The sequence below is a fragment of the Larimichthys crocea genome, chromosome XXIII (assembly GCF_000972845.2).
Source record: "Larimichthys crocea isolate SSNF chromosome XXIII, L_crocea_2.0, whole genome shotgun sequence".
NCBI lineage: Eukaryota > Metazoa > Chordata > Actinopteri > Sciaenidae > Larimichthys > Larimichthys crocea.
Window position 1 is genome coordinate 15,828,947 of NC_040033.1, and position 23,875 is coordinate 15,852,821.

Sequence of the window (23,875 nt, forward strand, 5' to 3'; positions counted from 1 at the left end):
CTTTTGATATGAGTGATAATATTTAGAGAGAGGGCCCAATGAAGTAGGTGTGCCTGTCTGGGACTGTGATGTGTTTGACGAGAGATTTGAGTTTTAATTGCATTCTTCAGTCTGCATGCAGATAGAGTCTCGTCCATGCACGTAAATCTGCAGCAGTGGGGGAAGCAAAGGAAGTTTTCAGACTTATTTCAGCACTACAACACAGCACGAGTAGCTTGGGCAGGCATTATTTCAGTTTCCCATTTTAAACTCTTTGTGGAAAACATTTTGTGCAGCCACCTGAGAACAAACTCACCTTAAAGCTTTGTGTATTTTCCACTTTGGACCCATTTGCTCTTTAAGTGATTTCTTTTCTAATGCCCATGGAAAAGCGTCTCTTTAAGTTATTGCCAGAGAAGTAAAGGATTTCTTTCAGCTACTAAAACATCAGCAACAATACGGAGAAATCCATAGTAGAAGCAGAAATAGTCATTCCTCCAGCACAGCCTCAGCAGACCAGAATGCCACGCAATCAGGGCTTTCATCTTTGCTGTGCACTCCTTACCGAATATAATGTCACAGCATTGCTATTACTATCACGCTAACAGTGTTTTTTGGGTGTCCATTAAAGGTGTTCTGGCAAATGTAGTAAAGCGGAAATGGATTGAGGATAGTAAGGATTTAAATTAGATGAATGCTGGCAGTGTGTATTCACACCATACACACTGAATATTTTAGTCAAGAACAGTGCATTTTAATGAAGCTCCATCTCTGTCAGGAGCTACTAAAATAAACACATTATTCATTTTACACTGAATTCTGATTAACATAAGAAATAATGTCAATCCTAACACTTGATTGTCAAGCTGCATATACTCATATACATTTACTCCCTTGTCTACTTTTACAATAGCCTTGTAGTGAAAGCACAGCAATTTGTGTGGCTCCAGTGCATTGTCGTCTATTGGCTTCTGCTATTGGGCCTCTTTGCCTCACTGATGATGGATTTCTCTACTGTTAAACACCAATAGCAAATAGCAGATCCTACAAAAAGCTTTTGCTCTGTTATTTTTAGACGTCACCTCTCATTCACCAATTTAGATCCAGAGATAAACAATTCAACATTATACTATCGTATATTGTTTGTGAACAATGCAGTATTGGATATTTGGAAATGTGTCACCTGTGAAGACAACATTATACACCATCTTTGTGTTCTAAGCCTTCAAAGCTTTATTTTCTGAGCAGTCTCTGTAAGGGTGGATATAGTTTGTGTTTGGCCAGTTATCTTACACCATGCAACAAAACTGTCTCCAGCGTTTTGTACATTTCACAAATAGCTGCCTAGTTTGTTAAAGTCCAGTTCGACATAGAGACGTTTTCTAACTTAAGTATGGCAGTCCATCCTTTAAATCAGAATTAATGTACTGAAAATATATTTCCATTTTTTTTTATTCTCATTGATATTTGATTTTCTTTCAATAGACTCTATCTATATTTTTTGAATAATTCATCACAAAACAGAAACACAAAGTTTGTGTGCATTTCTTGTGCTAAGCCTGAGCTGGGCCTTTACATATAACTGGTCACAGACTCTGTTTTATGCTCTGTGATTAGATGTCACAGGAAGCAGACACTTTTTTTTCCCACCCCACAGTTGCTGACATTCTTCATAATACTACACTCTGCTTTCACCAGCTATCACCTTAGATCCACAGGAGGGAATAGCGACCTCCACTAGATATGAATCCCTCAATCATGTCACCTTACAGTGTCGAGGCACCTCATTTAGGACACCTTTGTTAACCAGGACGTAGATTAATGTAGAGCTACAAGAGGTTGGCAAATAGATGTCACCACAGTTAATCGCAGTTACAGTGACAAAGAAGATGGGTCATGGTTGGTCAAATGCCAATTAGCAGCAGTTATTAGCTGGTCTGTCATGTGCATGAGACAAGTAAGAGAGATCCAAAGAAGCCAAATCATCTTTGCACAACCTACATTAGTTGTAGTGCATTAATCCAAAAATATACAGTGTTTGCAATGGTGGTTTTGTATCTTTAACTGTCAAAGAGTTGAAATCCTTCATCATGAGGCATGCACTTTATCATGGCTACCTCCTGTAGGTTTGTCACTTAAGTTTGACTTGAAAAAAAAAAGAAAACTATGAAAAATTGGTGACATTTGAAAAAAAAATGAGACTACACAGGGCATGCATTGCAAAATGGCCGGAGGGAAATATAAACGGTAGACAGTAATAAATGGGCTGGAACTGAAAATGACCTGCATTCCCTTTTTAAAAAATGTTAGTGTTGGATGACATTGTCCTGCTGTGGACGGGCGCGGGGGTTGATGGCTACTCAAACAGATCACAGGCAGCCTGTCAAGCAGTCAATATTGACTCAGCTGTTGTTTTGTTGGTGTGCGACATGGCTGGATAACTGAGTTACTGAGCAGCATGCATCCTGCCATGCTATTGCTTTTTCTCTATTTGAGCCATATAGGGCACCTGCTGACATTACATTGTTAACGCAGCCGCAGCAAGTGTGAAACACAGGTTCAGTTAGTGAATCAAAAGGCTTAGTATATTGGGTTAGCTCATGTTGTGGGTTCGTGGGTTAGGTCTGTATCTGTCAGGGTGGATGAGCAGCCCTGCGCATGTGCAGCACATTCTTCCAGCCAAAGCTGAAGAATCACAGAGAGAAAAGAGAAAAGAGAGAGACAGCAGAGAGAGACAGAGCTGAGGGGGGAGAACAGCCGGGAGCTGCGTGGGGAGGTTTGTGGTTCTACTTACATTTGCAGCCATCGTCCCACAAATAGCCGGGTAGACACTCCTGACACTTGGGCCCTGTAGTGCCCTCCTTACATATACAAAATCCTGTGCCATTACAGCGATCACTGACTGAGCCAAAGGGATTACAATTACACTCTGGAAAAACAAGACACACACATACACACACAGGCTGGAAACAGAGTGCTTTGACTTCCTGGCACACGTCTAGGATTTTGACAGCGCAGTCCACATTCCTCAAGCTCAGTTATAAGCTCAACTATTACAAACAAGTTGCTTGATTATTGTTAAAAAAATGTGAATTTAAAGACTCATACAGAAAAAAATGCTACCATTTCAACTGGAATGGAGACAGAATGAGAAAAGAATGGAGTTGATTATAGATGCGTGAACACTTTGTATTCATTACAGAATATTTGTAATTACTATATCAATTATTTTACTTTTCTATAGATATACAACGTGCAATGAGCAAATAAGCAAAGCATTATCAGTAGCTTTGACTTAAGATGAACAAAGTAGGCTAATCTGCACATGCTTTTCTGAAATCTGACTCATTCATTCAGGTAGAGATAGATAAAGATGGAAAGAAGAGACATGGAATGCCATGAGCAGATATCAGATGGATGATGATATGAAACAGAGACAACGAGTGAATGTTAAGGTTTGAGAAGAATGAGAATAGAGAGAGTACATTGAAATGGGCATTGTCGTAATATGTTCTTTAATTCTCTCTAATTTTAAATGATGTAAATACTTCTTCCTTTTTAGGCGTTGTCTAAGACTAACTGGCAGAATCTTCTCAAATTGTCGTTAACAGAAGAGAATAGTCATTAGCCACACTTAGATTTAAAATATACTTTAAATAAACCCTTCACTATGAAAAAAACATGTCAACTCTCTGGTGTCCTACGCTCAACTGACCTTTCAGCTTTCCGCAGCGACTCGAGCACTCTGCAGTCAAAGTGACACCTATTTTGACAGTCCCTGACCATCACATTGCACCTTCTGTGGCTGTGCTGGCTGCACGTGGCTGCATCCAAGTGACATCCGCGGGTCAGGCAAGGGGAGAGAGGTGACGGCAAGTGACAAACGGGGGGGTCAGCAAGGGAGAGGCACGGTGACGCCAAGTTTGGCATGAGGTAACGCCTCGGCGACTCTTAACGCCTTGTGACGGTTTTCAGCTGCTACCCCTGAGGCCATTTCATGTATATGACATATGCACTTGCGTGGCACCTCTGACTGGCGGTGTGACTCCACTGCGACATTTCTCTCAGAACTCTTGTTGCTTGTCAGACTCTCCCCTCAGGACTCACAAATGCACCTGGCACTGAGTGCTGTGAACTCACACTCCACATGCTAGCTAAAGAATCCAATAGGGAACCAAACTATTGCCTTAGGAACTATTTTTACAGGGGGGGAAAAAAACAGATGATGCAGTGTATGAATGTCTACATAAAGGTCATGGACAAAATAACAGAAACACCAGATGAAATGGCCTTTCATCAACCCTGACATCACAATTATAAAGGTGACACTGTCTTCAAGTCATACTGAACTGAAGCCCAGTTAGCTGACTGACAGTTTTATCACTAATTTTATGAATTTATCATTTTAAAGCACCTTATTTACTTAGTCACTAAACAGTGAAATAACATACATTCTTAGCTCACAGATTATGCAGTTATCTAATGGAAATTAATTTTGATTAGTATTAGCTTCATTGTAGATGGTTTGATGTAAAGATTGACGTCACTATCATATCTGTATGCTTTTTTTTTCTTTTTAACAGAACCAGGGTAGCTGCTAAGCCAACTGGCTGTGGGCTATGTGTCATATTTACCCTACAAACATGAGAGGGGGCAATCATTCTTCTCATCTAACTCTCAGCAAGAAAGAATTCACAAAATGTTGAACAATTTATTCATTATAGCAAAAAATACTGAGTCAAATTGCTTTCCTAAGGCGAGATGAAGATACACGTTCGCCTATTTCTAATTAGTATATGGCTAAAATATTTATTTTTAATATTTTGGTGTTTCCATTAGTTTGTGCACATGCCGTTCTTCAACATTCACCTGCAAATCAGATCATTCTAGCTTTAAATGAATACTTGACTCACTTAATAACCTTAAATGCAAGCTAGAAGCCAGAAACAAATCATGATACTGTGACAACCACAGATCATTCTGCAGAAACCATACCTGAAACAAATGACTGAATCACTTGACCATCAAGTTGGTTTGTGTTAACTAAAGCAGAATGAATGTTGTCCATAAAACGTTCTGACGAGAAGCTTAATGTGTGACTCCGTTGTGCGAAAGCAGAAGAAGCAAAAGAGGAAAATGTGAAGACCACTGAAACACATGGAGGCAGGAGGGTGTATGGATGATGAAGCAGTGGGGGGTGAGAAATGACACGTACTCTGGTGACGAGTCAAAGACAGACGGAGGACAGGAGGAGAGTGTTTTTTTGTGTGAAAGCAGGGCCGGGTGGGGAACTAACCTATGCACACATTTTCATCGTCCAGTTCTGCAGAGGCATTGCGGTGGTAGCCCAGCTTGCATAGCTGGCAGTGCTGGCCTCTAGTGTTGTGCTTACAGCTCACGCAAATGACGGTGTTTAGCACCTCGATGTAGCTGCATCGGTTGGAGTGGCCAAAGCACTCACAGTCTTGCAAAGACAGAGGTCAAGTGAAAAGAAAGAAAAGGAAAGAGAAGAAAGAAAAAGAGAGACGCGGTAGAGAGTGTTGGAATTGTTGCTTTTGCTGTGAGGGCTGCGGCGGTAGGGTTAGCAAGAATTTGAGCGAGGCACCATGGCATGCGAGGTTAAATATGGAGACTGCATCGTGGGAGGAAAAGGGGTGTTAGGGAGGAGATGAGAGGGTGGGTAACTCATGATTAGTCTGGCATGGGCACAGCCAGAGTTAGAAAAAGACATCACATAAAAAAGCACAGCGTTAGTAGGGCTCAAAGAGGTCACATCACTTCAAGCACACCACAACATGAGGCGAGGGAAGGCTCCAAAATGATGGCACAGAGACACGGTCACATTGGGAACACCACACAGTGTAAGGCAGGTCAAACCATGAATGAAATGGATCTTTTAAGTCAGGGAAGGGTGTTGGGGTGTTGTTGTATCTCTTGAATGTTATGGTTGATCTCTGGTTTGAGGTAACGGGACAAGACCTTTATTGCCGCTTTATATCACAGCCCTCTGTGGGTTGCGATGCGATGCATGATGACTTCTACATCCAACAAACTTTCAAATCATCTGACAAATATTTCTAAAGTAGCTGAATAGTTGTTTTTTAAGGCTTATTACAAACCAACTTGTACAGTCAATAAGGCAAGTGAGTGCATGGTGAGTTGCTGCTGGGGCAAGTGTGTCATTGCCTGCTATGTCGTGCTAAATTAGATACATGGAGCTGTAGCTGGACTGGAAAACCTCATGCTGCAGTCTATGATACTCACTGGCAGCCCTGGCCTAAGGGTTGTATGATGGGAGGGGTGCAGCCCCAGCTCAGCTCTCTCCGAGTGAGGATCAGTCTGCCACGCTGAGTGACCACTGACACCATGTGTCACAGCGCAGACAGATGTGACCCTTAAGCCTCAGTGGCAGCCGCTTGGACAGAAAGCTCACTTACGGATCCAGAATAGGAGGAGTTGGGGAGAGCTTTCGTCCATGGGATTGTGGTTATTAAGGATCTGTATTGAGGTCAGGTCTCTCTGTCCGGCTACTAACAACCTGACAAGGCTTGAAAATGAAGGAGCAGCGAGTCTGCCTCTCACCTAAAGCAGAAAGTCTTGTCCAAGTGTAAGCGGAGATCTTTTACATTAGAAGGTTCAGTCTCACAGACATACTCTCAGAAGACAAATAATCTCTCCTTTTCAGAAATAGGCTAAGGTCATAAATCATGCACGCATAGGGAATAAAAAGTCTCGAGTTTCGGAAACACGTTCCCCAAAAATAGTTGTAGTCTCAAGCACCCACTTTATTTGCACTGAAAAAGATACGATTCCGAGGGACTTTTATAGTGTTTAGAAACAATTCCATAGACGAATGAATCCTCAACGTGCCCTGTGCAGTGAAAGCCATCAGTCCAGCACTGAGCTGGAGATATAGATACAGAGTGCTCTAACATTGGGTTTGTGATACAAGGGTCAGGGGACAAAAGTTCATACAGTAAGAAGACTTGGGTGTCATCTGAGGGGCAAAGTATGAATTCCAGAGCTCCTACCTCGCTTGCTGTTTGCAACGTGGACAGAAGGGGCAGTGGACAATGCAACTTGAGGAGCTACTAGACAAATTAAAAGAAGAAACAAACAAACAAAAAAAACAAAAAAACAAAACATGATATTGCAATTAAACAATAAATATGTAATGTCAGATAATTAAGAATACTGAGCATCATGCTTAATATTAAATGTAACAGTAAAAAAAAAAAAAAGGAAACATACGCAATAATGATGAATGATGGCATTGGGAAATAAGAAGTGACATTGCCAAGTGAAGTTGGCTGCATGTAGCAGCATCTGTTACAAATGCCATTGATGGCGAACAATCCTAATATTATGGTCCCTCTTTTATGCTTAATTTTATTAACAAGTGCTTTATATAATTTAAAAGCCTCTGTGTATGTTTCCCCAGACAGAAACTATCCCCTGACAAACTACTCTCCACCTCAGTGGAGGCCAGCCAAGAATTTCCACCTTATAAAATTTGTGCATAGGAGCGTGGGTAAGGAAACCGGCTAAGAGTGAACACATCAATCCCTCGATTCCTTTCCGGTCATAAAACAAACAGTGGGAAAAAGAAATAATAGGCCCAGCTTCTGCCATTGTACTGGGTGACATAAGCCCCTGACACATACACTATGTGCGCTTGGCTGCAGTCATGGAAACACAGAGCTGAGTGGTTGTGTGCTAGTTGTTTGCGAGGTGGCTGCACATCACATCTGCGCGACGGATTAAGCTGAGATGAGCCTAACATCAATCTGCAGACAAAAACCACAGTGAAACCTCTCCTGCTTTTCTTCCTGATGCGCTAAGATGAGACTGAGAATCCCTGGAAGCTTTACACCTAATTAAAACCGAGCATGTATGTATAAATGTACAACGCACACATTGAGTGTTTGAGAGGATAATGTACGGCACTCCATCATGTTGCGACATGGGTGCTCCATGAATACACAAGCCTTCGCTGAAGGAGCCAAAAACCCTTTGTCATAAACAAGACAAGCAGACTGAGGATGTGTTCTTCGTTTTATCAGGAAAATAACCAAGATTGGGAAAGGGGATATTACCCACAAATATTCTTAGCTAGTAATTCTGTGCTTACTATATATACACTCCGAGGTAAATGAATTTGTGTAAAAAACATAGTTGTTGCATATTCTTAAATGCCTACCTTCTTTTCGGTTAGCGACACCTAGGGATGAGACATTCGGCCGAACTGCGTGCAATTGAGAGAAACCAGGAGTTATTCATGTGCACTTGTGTGATGCACTTTACAGATAGTCTAGAGGAGGGAGGGGGGGGGGGGGCTACGTGGTAGTGGACACACACAACTGGAGACACGAACATGTCCAGCATGACTCAAATCTGTAAATCAGGAAACAGCAAATACAATGGGGCAGGGCTGACATGGACGGGCAAAGAGAATGCATCCAAAGACCCATTAAGGACATTGGAGAGACGTTGTATGTAATTTGTGTGACTTCCATGGGCTTGCTGTGTATGTGTATGTTTATGGAAATGGCAATGATGAGTGAAAAAAACTGAAGAAAAAAAGGTAAAACCCTCTTAAAGTTAGTATTTAAGTCATGATTTATGCAAGCAGGTCTAAACTATGTATAGCAAATTAAGAAGTTAGGGGGCATTTTGTTTAATTCATCACATCGACTATGTAATCAATATCTAATTACAGTGTATTTCTGGTGGAAGAATAACAATGAATAAATAATGGCAGGTGTTGGGACTTGTTGGGAATGACGGACTGCTGTGGGTAGCATAACCTCATAATTACATACAAGTCGGTATTTCCGTGTCAGGGAAATACTTTGCGGTTGAAAATGGAGAAGAGTCAAGCAAAGGGAGGAATACGGATAAGTTTCCTCATCGTGCCCTCTTCATCTCTTCACTTGATCTTTCTGTCCTTTCACTATTGACTCCATAAATCATGCAATCTTGGATAATTAACGTCCAGTGGCGTCTTGGCAAAAGGCCTATTACCCGACCAATGTGTGAATAGAGAATATGACGTTGTTTGGGACAACTCATTTTAAAAATGCCTTTTTTTCCACATAGAATGATTTCAAACCTTTTTTTCAGCATTGGAATTAAATAATATATTTGATTTGAGCTTAGCATGTCTACTCACTGTGACAATCATTTTAACCACTCCCCCTACCATTACCTGTCAATGATTTCAAAACAGCTTGAACAACAGTCTATCATGTAGTATCTCCTGTCTCATCATTTTCTTTCATTTTTTAAAATCTCCCCAAGAAAAGTTTCACAGTTGATGCTGCTTGGGGATTCTGTCATCGGTGATGACTGAGACATCTCCAGTGGGTTTAAGTCACCTGAGTCACTCGATGAGACTCAAAATGAAATTTCGATCAAATAAAGAACTTTAAAGAGGGCACACCACACCACCACTCAAACTCATGTCTTTTACATCTTATAACCTGTCAAATGTTTCTTTGATATACTTTGTCTCTTTGTTGATGAAGCTGTTCGCTCCAAAACAACGCTTGCGAGGACATGAACAATTAATCTATGACAACGACACAAAGTGTGCATCATCTGAGAAGAAAAAGAAAAACACATGAGCAAACTGTCCGGATCTATAACGTCTAATTGGTAAAGTAAGTTAATTTGTAATTATTCTGTGTTGGCAATTGATTGGATATAACACACATCTGGGTTCCATTAATTATTTTGTTATGGGGGATATTCAGGTACGGCGAGCTAAATGAGTGGTGACGGATTTTAATCAATGCCATACCCATAATGAAATGCAATCTTGCAGAGCCAGAATTGTTTTTTAAAATATTAATTTCATTTTAATGGTCCGCATTAGGCAATTCTGCCTGGCTTAATAAACTTGAAATAGAATTGAGAAAAGTCAATAAGGAATTCAATTACCTTCAAACAACAACATGAAAGTGCAGTGCTTTCCACAATAGCTTTCCTTCTAGTCCGTTAAACAACCTCAAGGACATCCTAACCTTTTTTTGTCCACTCCATTCTTACTTTATTAATAAGGTATGTAAAATTGGTTTGTGTTTGCAGTGAAAACACCCTCACCCTCTTCAGTGTGTTTAGTTAAGTATTTAAGCGTTATGCCAGGTTCTGTTGAGTTCTGCTGACAGACAGACAGCCATTCAAGGGGACTCTAAATCCCCATGGGCCAATCTGGATGAGAAGTGAAGACTTTGGTTCGTCAGAGTGTCCTTTCTACATCACCCAGCCCCCCAAACAAACAACTCACACACACAACCACACACTTATCAGCATGCACTCTCCCTGTAAAGGATTTGAGGACAGCCTTTGAACATGGTCTGGCCTGGCATTAGGATGGGACGGAAAGAGGACTGATGTGAATATGTATGTATGTATATACAGCATGTATGAAGAGCATGCACACACACACACATACACACACACACTAAGCTCTTGTCAGGCCATGCATGGAGTGGAAGCATAATCTCAAAAGTGTGAGGGAGGCAAGCAGTGGACGATTGGGACGAGGGGGACTTCTTGGCCACATGTCCATTTCTGACTCATGACATAGCATCAGACTTAACAAACAGTGATCACTTCCTGCGTAAGCTACCACTCTAAAGCCTGATTAAAAACCACCTGGGAATAATCTGTTTTAAACCCTGTGTCTCACACAGAACGTTTTGGGAAACCTGCCCAGCGATCATCTTAGCCCTTAAATGATGAAAACAAGTGTGCATGTGTTGTCCATGAGTCCCTTGGTGTGCGTAACTTGGCATGATAAGACACTTGGGGATTAACTAGATGCTGAGTGAAAATCAGCACTTATAAGAGAGCTTAAATGCCTCCTTATTTGCTGATTTGCACTCTCATGTCTGACCATTAAATATGAAGATGAAATCAGACTAGCTTAGCTTAGCATAAAGACTTAAAACAGGGAGGAAACAGCTACCCTGACCCTTTTTTCATCAGTTTTTATTTCAGCTAAACAATGTCATGTGTTCATTTGTGAGCTTTCGAGGTGTTGATGGGATTTTATCAACATCTGGAGAGTGCCAGGGTAGCTGGTTGTCCTGGTTTAAGCTTCATATTCAATAGACAAACTTGAGAGTGGTATCAATGATTGATCTCCTCATTGAGCTCTCAGCAAAAAAAAAAACAAAACAACAACAGCAAATATCAATGTCTTACTATTAAAGGTCAGTTATGTTGCAGTGTTGGCGCACCAGAACCAACAATACTGTGGCTATGGTGCAGACTACTTGAATTTCTGCTGTCTTCATCATCATTTAACAGGTAAGCTGATCATTGGGGTCAGTTCATTAAAAATCCTGCATGTCTTTTTAACCCTCAGCCAGTCCATATGGGTCCAGGATCAAACAGGGAGGGGATTTGCTAATCAATCTGCTGTCCTGGGAACAGAGACACTAGCTAAGAACAGAGCAACGAGAAAAAAAAAGGAATTGAGCCAGGCTGTGAATGCACTTTGACTTGTTCAATACAGTCCTATGGTTCCTTCATCATACAGCCTTCCAGGCAGCGGTAACTTGAGACATGGCACCTCTCTTCTTCCTCCCTCTCCTGAGGGGCTACTGGTTGACGAAGATAATACCAGCTGAGGTGCTTGCGGCTTATATTAAAATGACCTCCTGTGACTTTATACTGCTAGAGAGGTCTTGGCACTTTAATAAAGTCTAGATGCCATTTATTTATAATGCATGGGAGACAGAGAGAGAAAGAGAGAATAAAACAAATGACATTCTGCATGCAGAGCCAGGCAAGTGTTATCTGGTTGAGTTGAGTCTGGATAAGGTAAATTAATATGCCCACATCATAACAATATAGCCCCCAGCTATTGCTTATCTGTCTTCCCCCAAAATAGGTTAGTCAACAGTTGTTGACTGATCCTTTGTAGGAAGATTGGAATCAGAAATGAACACTTGGCACAAAGTTCAGGGTTGTATGGTGACGGGTGGCACAATAGGCAAAGCAAAGCATCAAGCATTCATAAAGTTCCTTTTAGCTGTTTACTTACTAACTGGACCAATGTTATTAGGAATACCTGCAAGAGAGAGAGAGAGAGAGAAAGAGAACAACTTAAATTAAGGCATGAAATTAACTTTAAGTCAACAACAGCAACATTTCTCATTGAGACTTCATCCTCCTTCACACCCCAATTATCATGATTCATCTTGATGAGCTCTACACACCTAAAATGAATGACACATCTAAGTCTAAAACTCTGGCATCTAAAGCAGCAACTCGTCTTCACCGTGATTTCAAAGTGTTGTCTGTTGCATGTTTAGCATCACGGTTTCTTCTGGCTTTCCTCCATTATTTTTGCTTTGATGTCCCTTTTGTTGGTAGTGCCAGAAAAGGTCATTGCTGCCCTCTCCCAAAGCAAAAGGTGCACACCTGAAATGTCCTGACATCACTGAAAAACCAATTTCAGCAAATATGACAGTCAGAGACTTTAATATTTTACTTATTCCAAAGTTAAAACTGCTTCAACATGCTCCTCAGTACATCAGTCTTTCTCGCCAAAGATCCTTATGACAGAATCCTCATGCACGTAGACACACAATCACACACACAAAATATCAAAGGACATCATAGATGACACACTCTGCCTCTGACGCCAAAGGAGGACATGTCTTATCCTGCTGCCTGCCTGTCCATCCTTCCATCACACAATCCCTTGTGCCAGACAGCAACTGAGCAGATAATACAGTCTGTCTCATCCCCATGGTGACCAGATCTCTCCCACACCAGGACATCGCCGGGCTGTAGATCTGAGGGGATTGAGATGTTCATAGGTTTTTTGCGCTGATCATTTTACCATCTGAACCAATCACTGACATCTTGTTTTGGGTATTCATTTGAACCGTGAATAGCACACACAATCATGTGTCAGGCTGCTTCAGACAAATTGAAGCATGGCAATGTTAAAAAGCACCAAACGGCTAGTGAACAGCTTTTCAGCTTTTTTTTTTTGCATGTTTTTAAAGTAATTTGCTTTCAGGATCATGATGCTAGCTCCACTTTTTCTAATCATCTGTTTGAACAGAGGCCCACCCTCCCTTTTGCTCTACCCCCTGCCCTCAATGAGGCAGCCTGCCCATAAAAACAAACAACCCCCTCGCCACAGGAAGGGGAAGCATGCTGGGCATTAGGAAAAATGAGCCCACGTAAACTACAGAAGAAGACATTTTTTTAAAAAAAAGGTGCTTTCTTCCTTTTCAGCTCACATCTCTCCCATCCTCCGCTCACCACCACACCTACGGGCTAAAGACGTTGTGGAGGCAAGGAGGCATCTGTGCAGGATTTTTGTTAGTGTCCTTTCATCTAATGGAGCCGTCATGAAAGTTCTCAGGGGAAACATGAGGATTTCCTGACTGTGTGCATGTGTTTGTGTACATGGACTTTGATCAAACTCCTGTCATTCAATCACTCTCCCTCTGATCTCTGCCTGCAAGCTGTATTTAGGAGCCAAATCTGTGACCTGTCAGAGCTGTGAAGTGCAGGAGGCTATGCTGGCATATGGAGACGGAGTGTAATGGATGTCAAACCTCAGGGGGGTGGGCAGATGCTAACCAGGAGAGAGGAAGGACAAGTGCAAGGACAATCAGAATAACAATCACCTTATTCACAGAGTACAGTTTGATTTGGCAGCATTGGTTCTAAGTGTCACAATATAAAACAGAGCAATGATAACTAATAGTGTTTGATAATCAAGGATGATATGAATAATAGTTAGAATACATGCTGTAGATGAAACTTTGATATAGGAAACAACAGTCTTTTAGCAGGATATCATGTAGCCATTCCACAGGGTCCTCATAAGATGAGACAGCTGAAACAATCAGCAGAAAACGTTTGTTTTCAACCAACACAATTCAATGTGTTTTCAACCAACACATTGGACTAACATCAGGTTTAGTTGGCGAGCAGCTGATCAAATCTGCCAGCTTCTGCTAATAAAACTGATGGCCGCCAACTATGAAATGAAAAATCCATTTTTTGTCTACCTCTGTCTGAAATCAAGGACTAATTGTTTCCAGAATTTCAGTGGTAAGTCTGTTCTGTTGTTGTTCCAAACCTGCATAATGTGCATGGACTGAAAATGTAACATTAACTATTCGGGGCAGGGCTTAACAAAAGGTGAATGCGCAATCAGTGTGCATTCTTATATTGGACATGGACACCATTATCATATATTCATGTATTTTACTTACTATTTATGCATACAGCGACAAGCCAAACATGTGTTAAACAAGGTTCCTCCACTTTCTAACAATGTCAAAAATGTGAGACTGCAAGTGTTTTAGTTCTGTAACTGAACTGTAAAAAAAAAAAAGTGTAACACAGTGCTAAAAAGGGCCTGGAAAAGTAGCTGACAGAGCAATAACACACAGGCACTATCTACATCGGGTCTGGAAGATTAGCAAGGGACCTACTACATTAAAAAGAGAGGGATATAAATATAAAACCAGAGAGGAAGAGAGAGAGACAGAGAGAGAGAGAGAGGTGACTTGCTCTTGTTGTTGTGGTGGAGACTTCCATTAGTGTGCATCACTAAACTACAAGTACAGATTATTCCTCATAACAGTGTTTATACTAAGGCAATATTCAGAGAGTGCTGCACTGTACCGGCCTTCATGGCTGTTTGCCTTCAGCTAAATGTCAAAGACACAGCAGCAGTGTCACTGTGCTGACGTCACATCTTTCCACTAACCTGTCACACCACTGAGAGAAAGGTGATGTTATTAATGAGGCATTTAATTACACATTAAATAATTCATGTTAACCAACTATGATGATACTTTCATATGCAGTTCTGATGTTAATATAATGTGCTTTTAACATGTATTGTGTTTTATACAGTGTTTGAGTAGTTAAAATTACTACTAATTTGACAAATGATCCTCAGTTTGTGGAGTTCAGGGCCAAATAACCTTTTCTTTCAGGTCAGGATTTGGAACACCAATGGCCTGTCGGTGTAATTACTCGCTGCTTTATGGACAACCTGTGGGGTTCGAACAGATGTCTAGGATCCCATGTTGGGTCATTCGATTAATTTACAATCACAGTCATTTCCAATCCCCTTCACCTGTCTGGCCTTGCCATTATGGGGCACGGCTGCGATCTAATTTTGTCCTATCGCACAGGATGAGCATTAAGAGCTGCTTATGTTGACGGTGTGCTCCATTGATTTTTATGAGTTGTGCAGGGATTACAGTTGCGGGCCATTGGGTGGTGAACATGATCTCAGAGGCGTATGTGATTCACTGAACATGATCTGTGCACATGAGGGGTCGGCACATGCGACAGAACACACACACACACACACACACACACACACACACACACACACACACACACACACACACACACACACACACAAATGCATTAAAATACAGTAGGAACGCCGGGTCATGTGGGACATCAACTGATTTACAATAAATCTCATTTCACAGAGAAGAGTGATTATAAGTCGAAGCTTGGTGTTCACCCTTCACTGGTTAGTTTTCAGTTATGTTGTCATCCATCCAAGACCACCACTGCAACCTTGCTAATGGATTATCAGAAGGCAATAATAAAATGTTCTCTCACGGATCTATGGGCTTTAAATCTTTGGCATACACACATACTCATCTGTCAAAAAGAGGACATCAAATTTGCCATAAGGTTCCTAGATTCTACTGTTAAGAGCACATTCAGTTGTTGCTGTGGGAGTAAGATTGTGTGTGTTTGTGTGTGTCATTACATTGTTTCTGTCAGTATCAATTCCGCTTTGACCTTCGATGTGTCTCACCTGTTTACCTTGGCGCTACCTGGACTGCTCTGGAAACAGGCTTATCTGCTGAATTTCCACCGCAGGCAAAAGTTGGTAATTACTTTCCCTGGCTGCCATCATTTTATAGAAATCCATCATTATCTGGTGCTCTTTGGCTATATAGAGCCCAGTGATGGTGACAGGCATTGCTAACTGCTTAGTAGCAGAAAAGCGGCCAAAACACAAGCACACGGCATGCTGACTTGATTGAATTACTCAGGAGCAAAATTACGGCTTGCCTTGCCGGAATGCCCCGGCTCGCTCACTCTCAGTGTGTAGATCTGAATTAAAGGTGGCAAGTCTTATAGTGCCCAGGAGCCAAGTTGGAAGAAGCACAGTTTAAGATTTCAGAGAAGGGATGAGGTGTACGTTGGTGGTGGCAGCAATGTGGGAAGGAGTAAAAAAAAAAAAAAATCTGGAGATGGAAGAAACAAATATTTGAAAGAAAGATTACCGTCACAGCTGCACAGAGCCGAGATGTGGAAAAGACAGAGTAAACAAGCTCGGTCTCTGGGGTGGTTGGGGGTGTTGTGGGGGAGAGAGAAAGAGAGTAAGAGAGAGAGGGAGAGAATGCAAGCATGAAACAAAACCAAGAGATGGAGCGAGACCAGGCGGAGGCAGAAGAAGAAGAAGACGGAGAAGAAGAAGGGGGAGAAAAAGGTGGTGGGGAAGAAGGGCAGAGGGGGCAACGGAATGAGAGGATGCAAAACAAGAGGCTGTGAGTTTTCCAGAAAAAAAAGGAAAAAGAATGGGCTAAAATGGAAATCCAAATAGCTGCGGATAGAAGGAATGAAAGCATAAATGAGTGGGTGCTGTGTGTGAGAGAGCGAGACGGAGAAGGTGGAAGTGAAGCTATGTGTGCACAGCAGGCGTGTTTATGTGCATAGATGCATAAACACATGGCACTAATTGAATACAGTAGAGGCTGATGAAAAAAAAAAAAATTTACACAGAGCAGTCTGTCTCACAGACTTCACTGTATTCAGGTTTAAACAGCAATGACACTCAAATAAATACCTTCTTTTTTTATCAAGTGAGACTGAGCTTAAAGGCATTAATTTAGGTAATAGGTTGAAACTCTAAATGGAACACGTGTATTGGCACATGCGTAATGTGATTACATTAGTGCATCATTAGTAAAGTAATGTGATTACCCTAATGCATGTTAGTAATGTGCTGCCCAGGCTTCATTAAACCATTTAATGTCTATAATAAATATTTAACTAACACGTTTCTAACAAAGTTTGACTGGAATGTGTGTGGCTTGAATAAACAAATAGCAAACTAGTGAGTCTCTTTTACTGACATTATATAGGGAACACATCTCAGAGACCCATATACAATAATAGTTGTTTGTGTTCACTCACAAAAGAATGAGATTTATTCTACAGTGGCATTATCAGTTCCAGTGGGATTTGGTCTTGCCATTGAAATATGTATAGAAGCCTCTCCACAAGAGAGAATATTAATCTAAATGTGTGTGTATGTCTGCGCAAATGAGTGTGAGGCATCATGGGTGTGTGTTTGGTCACATTTCCATGATCAGCACCTCCCAGTTGCACTAGTGCACTAATAATAAGACTGTAGCATCTGGTAGTTCTGCTTTAACGTACGCTAATTAGAGAACAACTGCAGAAATGTGCAATTTGTAAGTCTTACAGTATTTGTTGTTGTCAGGACTGTCACCACAAGATATGACAGAGCTTATTTCCATTTTCATCTGGGACCATGAAATGCAGGGCTTTCAGTCACATAGTGGAGGGCTAATGTGGATCCCAGGGGATAAATTGTTACAGGAAAATCCACTGTGAGTCCACGCCTTTTACTGCTTTGATCAGAGGAGATGTATAAACTTTAGCCGGCATCAGCTAAATCCAAACAAGTGTCTTATAATCCTGCCCTGACAAGGAAATCTATTTATTTTATCAAGCCGCAGACAGAACAAATGAAGACTTAATCTCTAAAAACTTTGGAATTCAAGTAGATGTGTGGTGTTCAAATAAATGGACATATCTTGATTAAGTGACTATGTCACAGTCTGAAGATCCCAAAAGCTCTTATCAAACTAAAGGTTATGTACATGATGTACTGTGCGATCATCATCGAAATGACTGCATGTGACAGGAAGGATATTTAATCACTGTTGAACCATCATCCAATGCAACACTTGAACATTTCCAAGGCTGTCGCCATGCAGCAAGGTCACAGGCCCCTTATATACTTCCACTGATTATATCACGTTTAAAAATGGTCACAACCTTCAACTGCTTCGTCCTCAGCTTGTCTAGCACTGGGCATCGCTTTTTCATTTTTACACATAAAAAAACAAACAAAAAAAACTTTACCCTGAATGAAGACAGAATGCATTTTAAAGGTCCAGTGTGTAATGTTTAGGGGGTCTATTTACAGAATATGGCACATATGGAATAGAATATGCATTACTATGCTTTCATTAGTGCATAATCACCTAATAATAATCATCATATTCTGTTATCCGAGTCACCGCAGGTCCTCTTTTGCGGAGTCTGCCATGCTGAACTGCCATATTTCTTCAATTTTCATATTTCATATTTATTCAATAGGGCCTTTTATGTTTTTTGTATGTTTATGAGTCAGCTTTGTTTTTCCCCTCACACTAGGACGGTGAGGCGAGGGTGTTGCAGTCAACAACTACATTGATTGTTGCCACTAAATCCACATTTGCAGGGGTCGCATTAACTGAACATTTTACGTCAGAGACCTAATTTCTTTTAACAATGACAGGAAATCTGAGGGTTGTTTGTCATTTTGACAGATTACTGAGGCTGATCTTCAATAATGTTAAGTAATTCAAATACAATAAACACATGTAGACCACCTGTAGTAGACCCACCTACCCACTTGATGGCAACTGAGTCCATATTAATAAGCTTCTGTCTAGTCGTTTTGCCTTTGCTCTCACGTGAATGTCCTCGTTTAGTGCATTAGTCAGCAATGTTGCTATAGCCTAGCTGTTCCCGAGCCTAGCCACCACAAAATGTTACAGCAGCAGAGTGTCCAACATTTCTTAAGAAAGCCCAACAATTGTGATGTGATTAATAAACTTAGGGATTGATGCATTGAAGGATGAAGGACATAATAGTAAAAAACATTTATCATCCAGCAGTAGCTAATATTTCTGGGGAAGCGATTGGCAAGTGTCAAATAATCATTGATTTGTTTGTTATTGACATGAAAAGTAACCACAAGGTCACTGCCTCTGTTCATCTTTCTCTCCATACCCTCATATATACGCAATCTTTAAGGTCTGTATATTAAATGTTATTGTCTCATTGTCTTGTCAACCATTGTCAACCATTGTTTGTTATGTACAGTATGTTGTTGTTGTGTTACCCAGAAACAGTAGCACTACAGTGTACAATTGGTTATAGACAAAATCTCACATACTGTTCAGTGTACTAAAAGCTTCTGCCTGGCAACCTTAGTAAGACTAGGCTCTAGGAAGTCACTGCTCCTGGACAATACAGCACATAATTCACCTTAAAACAACATCTTGTCCTTTATACACAAACATAAAATAACATGTTAATTAGTGAGCTTTAGAGGTGCTGGTAGGTGATTTATTTTACCCTTGGACAGAGTCAGACTAGCCACCCCCACCTGTATCATGCTAAATGAAGTCAACGGACTCACTGTTGTAGCTTAATATTTAGTGTGGTGGCATCATCCTCACTCTTGGCAAGAAAACAAATTTTCTATTTTCCAAAATGCTGAGCTATTCCAAAAGCAGGGGTATAATCTCATGTTTATATCCTTAGATGTTCTTTTTAAAGTCCCATTTGTTTGTTTGTCTGAACAAAGATTACCATAAAATTAGTTAGGCTGAAGAAGGCTTAATCAGGCCATTTATACAACTTGTTCTGTATGCAAATCCAAATTCAGATGAATTTCTTATTATGAACATATTTAAATCCAGAGGATTGTTGCTTTTAGCTAAGGGACATGTGTGCACTCTGATTGTTTGCCAGTATCTCTTCTGTTAAGTGTGTACGTGCACATTCTGTTGCTACTGATCCCATCAACTTAAGTTAAGCCAATATCGTCTTTCAACATACTACACACTACATGCACACATACAGGATGTAAAAAAAGTTAAATTTTCCAAATCCAGTTATCAGTTTAAAGTGCATTTAAGGACTCTGCCTTTAATAAAACATTCAGGATACATTTTTACTATTAGAAATCAACTTCTCAGAGGCCACCCATTACTGCCCCCGCCACCGCCGGCGTCTATCTCCCTCAGTATCCTCAGCCCCTACAGTGAAATGAACTGCCATGGTTAATTCTCAAACTGATCCCTCTCCTTCTGTCTCCACAGAGGGAGGAGGCGAGAATGAGTGAGGCTGAGAGACGGTTTGAGGGGGGGGGGGGGGGCGAGAGACATAGATGGAGAGAGGAAAAGCGAGAGAGACAGAGCCACCCCAGAAGGCTGAGTTAGCTGTGACAGAGAGTGATGCCCACTTCCCCTCTTTCTATCTCCGCCATCCTTTTCTCTCATCATCACTTTTTAAATCCTGTTCCTCTTCCTCGTGCCATTGTAAGACGACCACACCAACTCCCACCCACCCCACCCCACCACCCACCCCCACCCCACAGGATGATGATTCATCGATCCCGTTATCGCATCAGACGACTTGATGGGCATAGTAAAAAGAAATTAAATCTTAATTAAATTTTCATCTTTGACAAATTTGTCTCCAAAGAGCTGCCATATGCTCACTGGGTTCGGGGGAAAACATTGAGAGAGAAGGAGACTTTTGGAATTGGTGTCGAATGGGCTTGAAAATTACAAAACAGCACAAGGTGCATTTTTCTGTCAGCTTTGTGCATTTTTTTTTTCTATTCAGGAGGGATAGCCTTGCATTCCTATAGATTTTTCAGAGCGTTATTACATTATGGATTTTTTCCCCTCCAAGACAAAGTATAATAATGCACTTTATACTAAGACTGTTTTTCATCACTTGCAGGGCAAAGGGAGTGTGTGTGTCCTTGTGCAGTACTTATGAATGTGTGCACGTGAATGCTTCGAGGGGGGTGCATGGAGGTCTGGATGAGCACCTGTGTGTGTGTGTGTGTGTGTGTCACCTTTTTTAATAACGTGCTGTCAATCTGGGCTCTGGGAACGGCCATTTCACAAACCCTCCCTAAGTCTCATAACACGGATCCTCTGGGAGGGAGAATAAGTCATCAGCTGGTGGCCGAGAGTCCAGAAAGGCAGAAATCACAGCGGATGCAATAAGGTGACTGAGCGGGATAAAACTTGGATTTTCAAATTATACAGCACTGGCGCTCACTCTGCTCATCATCACTCTGCTGTTATGTATGGAAGGCAAACTGGCCACTGTGTTCACGTTATAACAAGACTAGAATGATGCTGACTGACTTCATCAGCCATTAATTAATTCATTTACTTATTCACTGATGTCTTATTTGCCCCCTAATGGCCATTAAGAGTCATTACAAGAGTCTACACATGCGGTATTGAAGCTGGATCAGTGCCCTGTTTCGATGCCACTGAACTAATGTATGTAGAGAGTTTTGTGTGACACCGTGTCCTTGTTTTCTTCGTACCCCAGGAAGAGCAGCTGTTGCTTTTGTCTGCTGGGGATCCAAATAAATAATAAACAGCAAGAGTTTGGGTATGTGTACAGAAAGTTTGTTTTTTTTTTGGCTTGTTTAAAAGCTTTGCATTTCTCCTTCTAGTCAAAGCAACTATATCTGTATGGCCCAATATCACAAACAATGGGCCTCATCCAGGAACATTTTCATACTCTTATTCTAAATATAACTTTTTCCAATGAAGGTAAAGGCTCATGTTCAGGAGTGCTACTGTATGAGCCAGATTCAGAAAACTCTCTGAACTGCACTGTGCTGTCGTATATTCTGCTCGTTTCAACTTGATGAAAGCCACTTGTTCATAAATAGGTGTGCATTCATGAGATATAAACATTAACACAAACAACAGCCCTATGTTGCCTCGACTCTTGCACGAGGCCAATTGTCTTATTGGATTTAACAGGCCTTAGATCTACAAAGGTTCCCACCACAGCCTCAGCTCTAAAAGAAGACAATGAAAAATTGTCATGATGTGACGTCACCACAAGACATTAGACAAAAAAAGGAGCTGGCCCACTTTCTTCAGCTCAAGCAGGAGTAAATAATTGGTTCTATCTCATATTAGCATTGCAGCTGCAGCTGGGAGAACATTATTTATTAACTCTAATGCATTTAGCGTATTAGTGTAAAACAAACCTATGTTCCTACATTAACAGGCACTTCAAATAGTAATAAAAATGCAAGATCATGCAGGCTGCTGATAGTCAGTAGGAATGGATCATCCATGGAGCCATGACAGTTAGTCCCTATAACTTCATGTGGACATTCACAGTTTTAGGAACTTTGTACGTGTCATTGGCAGTCTCAATAAATTAACTACAAAATATAAAAATCCTTTATTCAGTTAAATATATTTAGTAACCAGAGATAATGAAGACTACAGACTTCAATTGACACTGAACAGTCATTGCTTCATTTTAGCTTCACTACTGGCCTTATCCTTCCTTCCTTTTCTTTAGTGTACATGCCATTCTTTTATTAATACTGGATACCAAACACCAGAACTTCAGAAATCCAAAGCAATTTGCGGATCATCTTCATTTCTGTGGACTACAAACAAGAAAGACATGTCTAATAACACGCCTGTACGTGGAACTAGACGTGGTGAAATTATGTTCAATCATATACTGGTTTGTTTATCAATACCTCCTAAAATACTCTTCTTAGTTGCTACAGTTAAGGCAAAGATTTAATCAAAGCAGTGATTACATCATGAGATATACAATGTCACTTCCCCTGTTGAATACAGGTTAAAAAAAAAGCACTGAAATTGGAAGGTAAAGTCAACCCTGCACACTGCACAGTTCTTCACATACAGAGGAGAGGGCATGTACGGTCTCAGTCGACATGCCAACTCGATGTTGTGGGTGGTTTGTAAAGAAAAGGAAGAAGGTAACGAAGAGTGAAATCAGACACAGGTCATTTTCTGCCATAACTGTTGCTCGCTACGTGTTTTAACATAGCGGTCAGGTAAGAGGACTCCTCACAGATAAGCCATCTACCGAGTGAATACGCTGTGTGTCAGTGCTTCCATTCAGATCATAAATTATGCAGAGGGACACTGTAACGTGTACTGTTTTGACGTATTCACCGGCTGTGCTTTTAAGCGTGCCGTTTATGACCTGCCAACACTGCTCTCTTTGCTAATGTTCACACGTTCAGCATAATTTGTCAGGCTTTCACAGTTGTTTGTTTGATTGTTTTGCTCTTCTTCAGAAAAATTTCATGTCAAAATAACTATATTTCATCAGCTGTCAGAGAAGAGGGTCTTAGTAGCTCACGAGTCACCCTCTTTTGTAAAATTAGATTCGGTTTGTTTCCACGGGACATGACAAACCAAATATACAAAAGTTGGTTTCTCTTTTTGCTTTTCATGCCTTTTATGTCTTTGAAACATCTTTAATTGCTTCACTTTGCTTTGAAATCCTGCAACTCAATATCTCACTATTAACCTGGTGACTGTCAGAACTTACACACAGGATGCTGCTAATTGGGATTCAAATTTCCTCATGCGCTTGTTATTTTGATTCACACTTTGATGGCAAATCTCCAGCGTTTGTGTTTTTTGTCTATAAGACCAATACTAATATCTGCTCTGCCATGTGGCCCATCTTCCTCTAATTACTCAACATGTCTGTGGTGTGTATGTGTGTGTACTCACAGATATTAGCTGTGCCCTTGGGGATGGGCAGGTAGGAGCCAGCACTCCACGCTCGCCCCTGGTAATTCCTCTTACAGCGTCCGCAGTCAGGCCCAGTGGTGTTGTGTTCACACTCGCAGCTCAACTTCTCTTTGTCATACACACAGCTGTTGGCGTGAAGGTTGCACTTGCACCTGTCAAAGAGAGGGAAGGGTGGTCGGAGGGCGAGAGGGAGGTGGTTGGAT

General features: G+C 41.1%; 1 protein-coding gene across 8 annotated transcripts in view; it reads right to left on the reverse strand.

Annotated features, from left to right (window-relative positions):
- Positions 1–23,875, reverse strand: part of ntng1a (netrin g1a) — a 243,365-nt gene that overhangs the window by 4,589 nt on the left and 214,901 nt on the right. For 4 of the 8 annotated variants that reach the window (XM_027274081.1, XM_027274082.1, XM_019274855.2 and 1 more), the window contains 4 exons: positions 23,652–23,824; positions 12,035–12,061; positions 5,276–5,443; positions 2,774–2,908 (listed from right to left, as the gene is read on the reverse strand). In XM_027274081.1, the coding sequence (XP_027129882.1) occupies positions 2,774–2,908; positions 5,276–5,443; positions 12,035–12,061; positions 23,652–23,824 (503 nt within the window). Of the gene's footprint in view, positions 1–2,773; positions 2,909–5,275; positions 5,444–7,010; positions 7,071–8,179; positions 8,225–12,034; positions 12,062–23,651; positions 23,825–23,875 lie in introns of all 8 variants that reach the window. The other 4 variants (XM_027274083.1, XM_027274084.1, XM_027274085.1 and 1 more) reach the window with 4 other exon arrangements.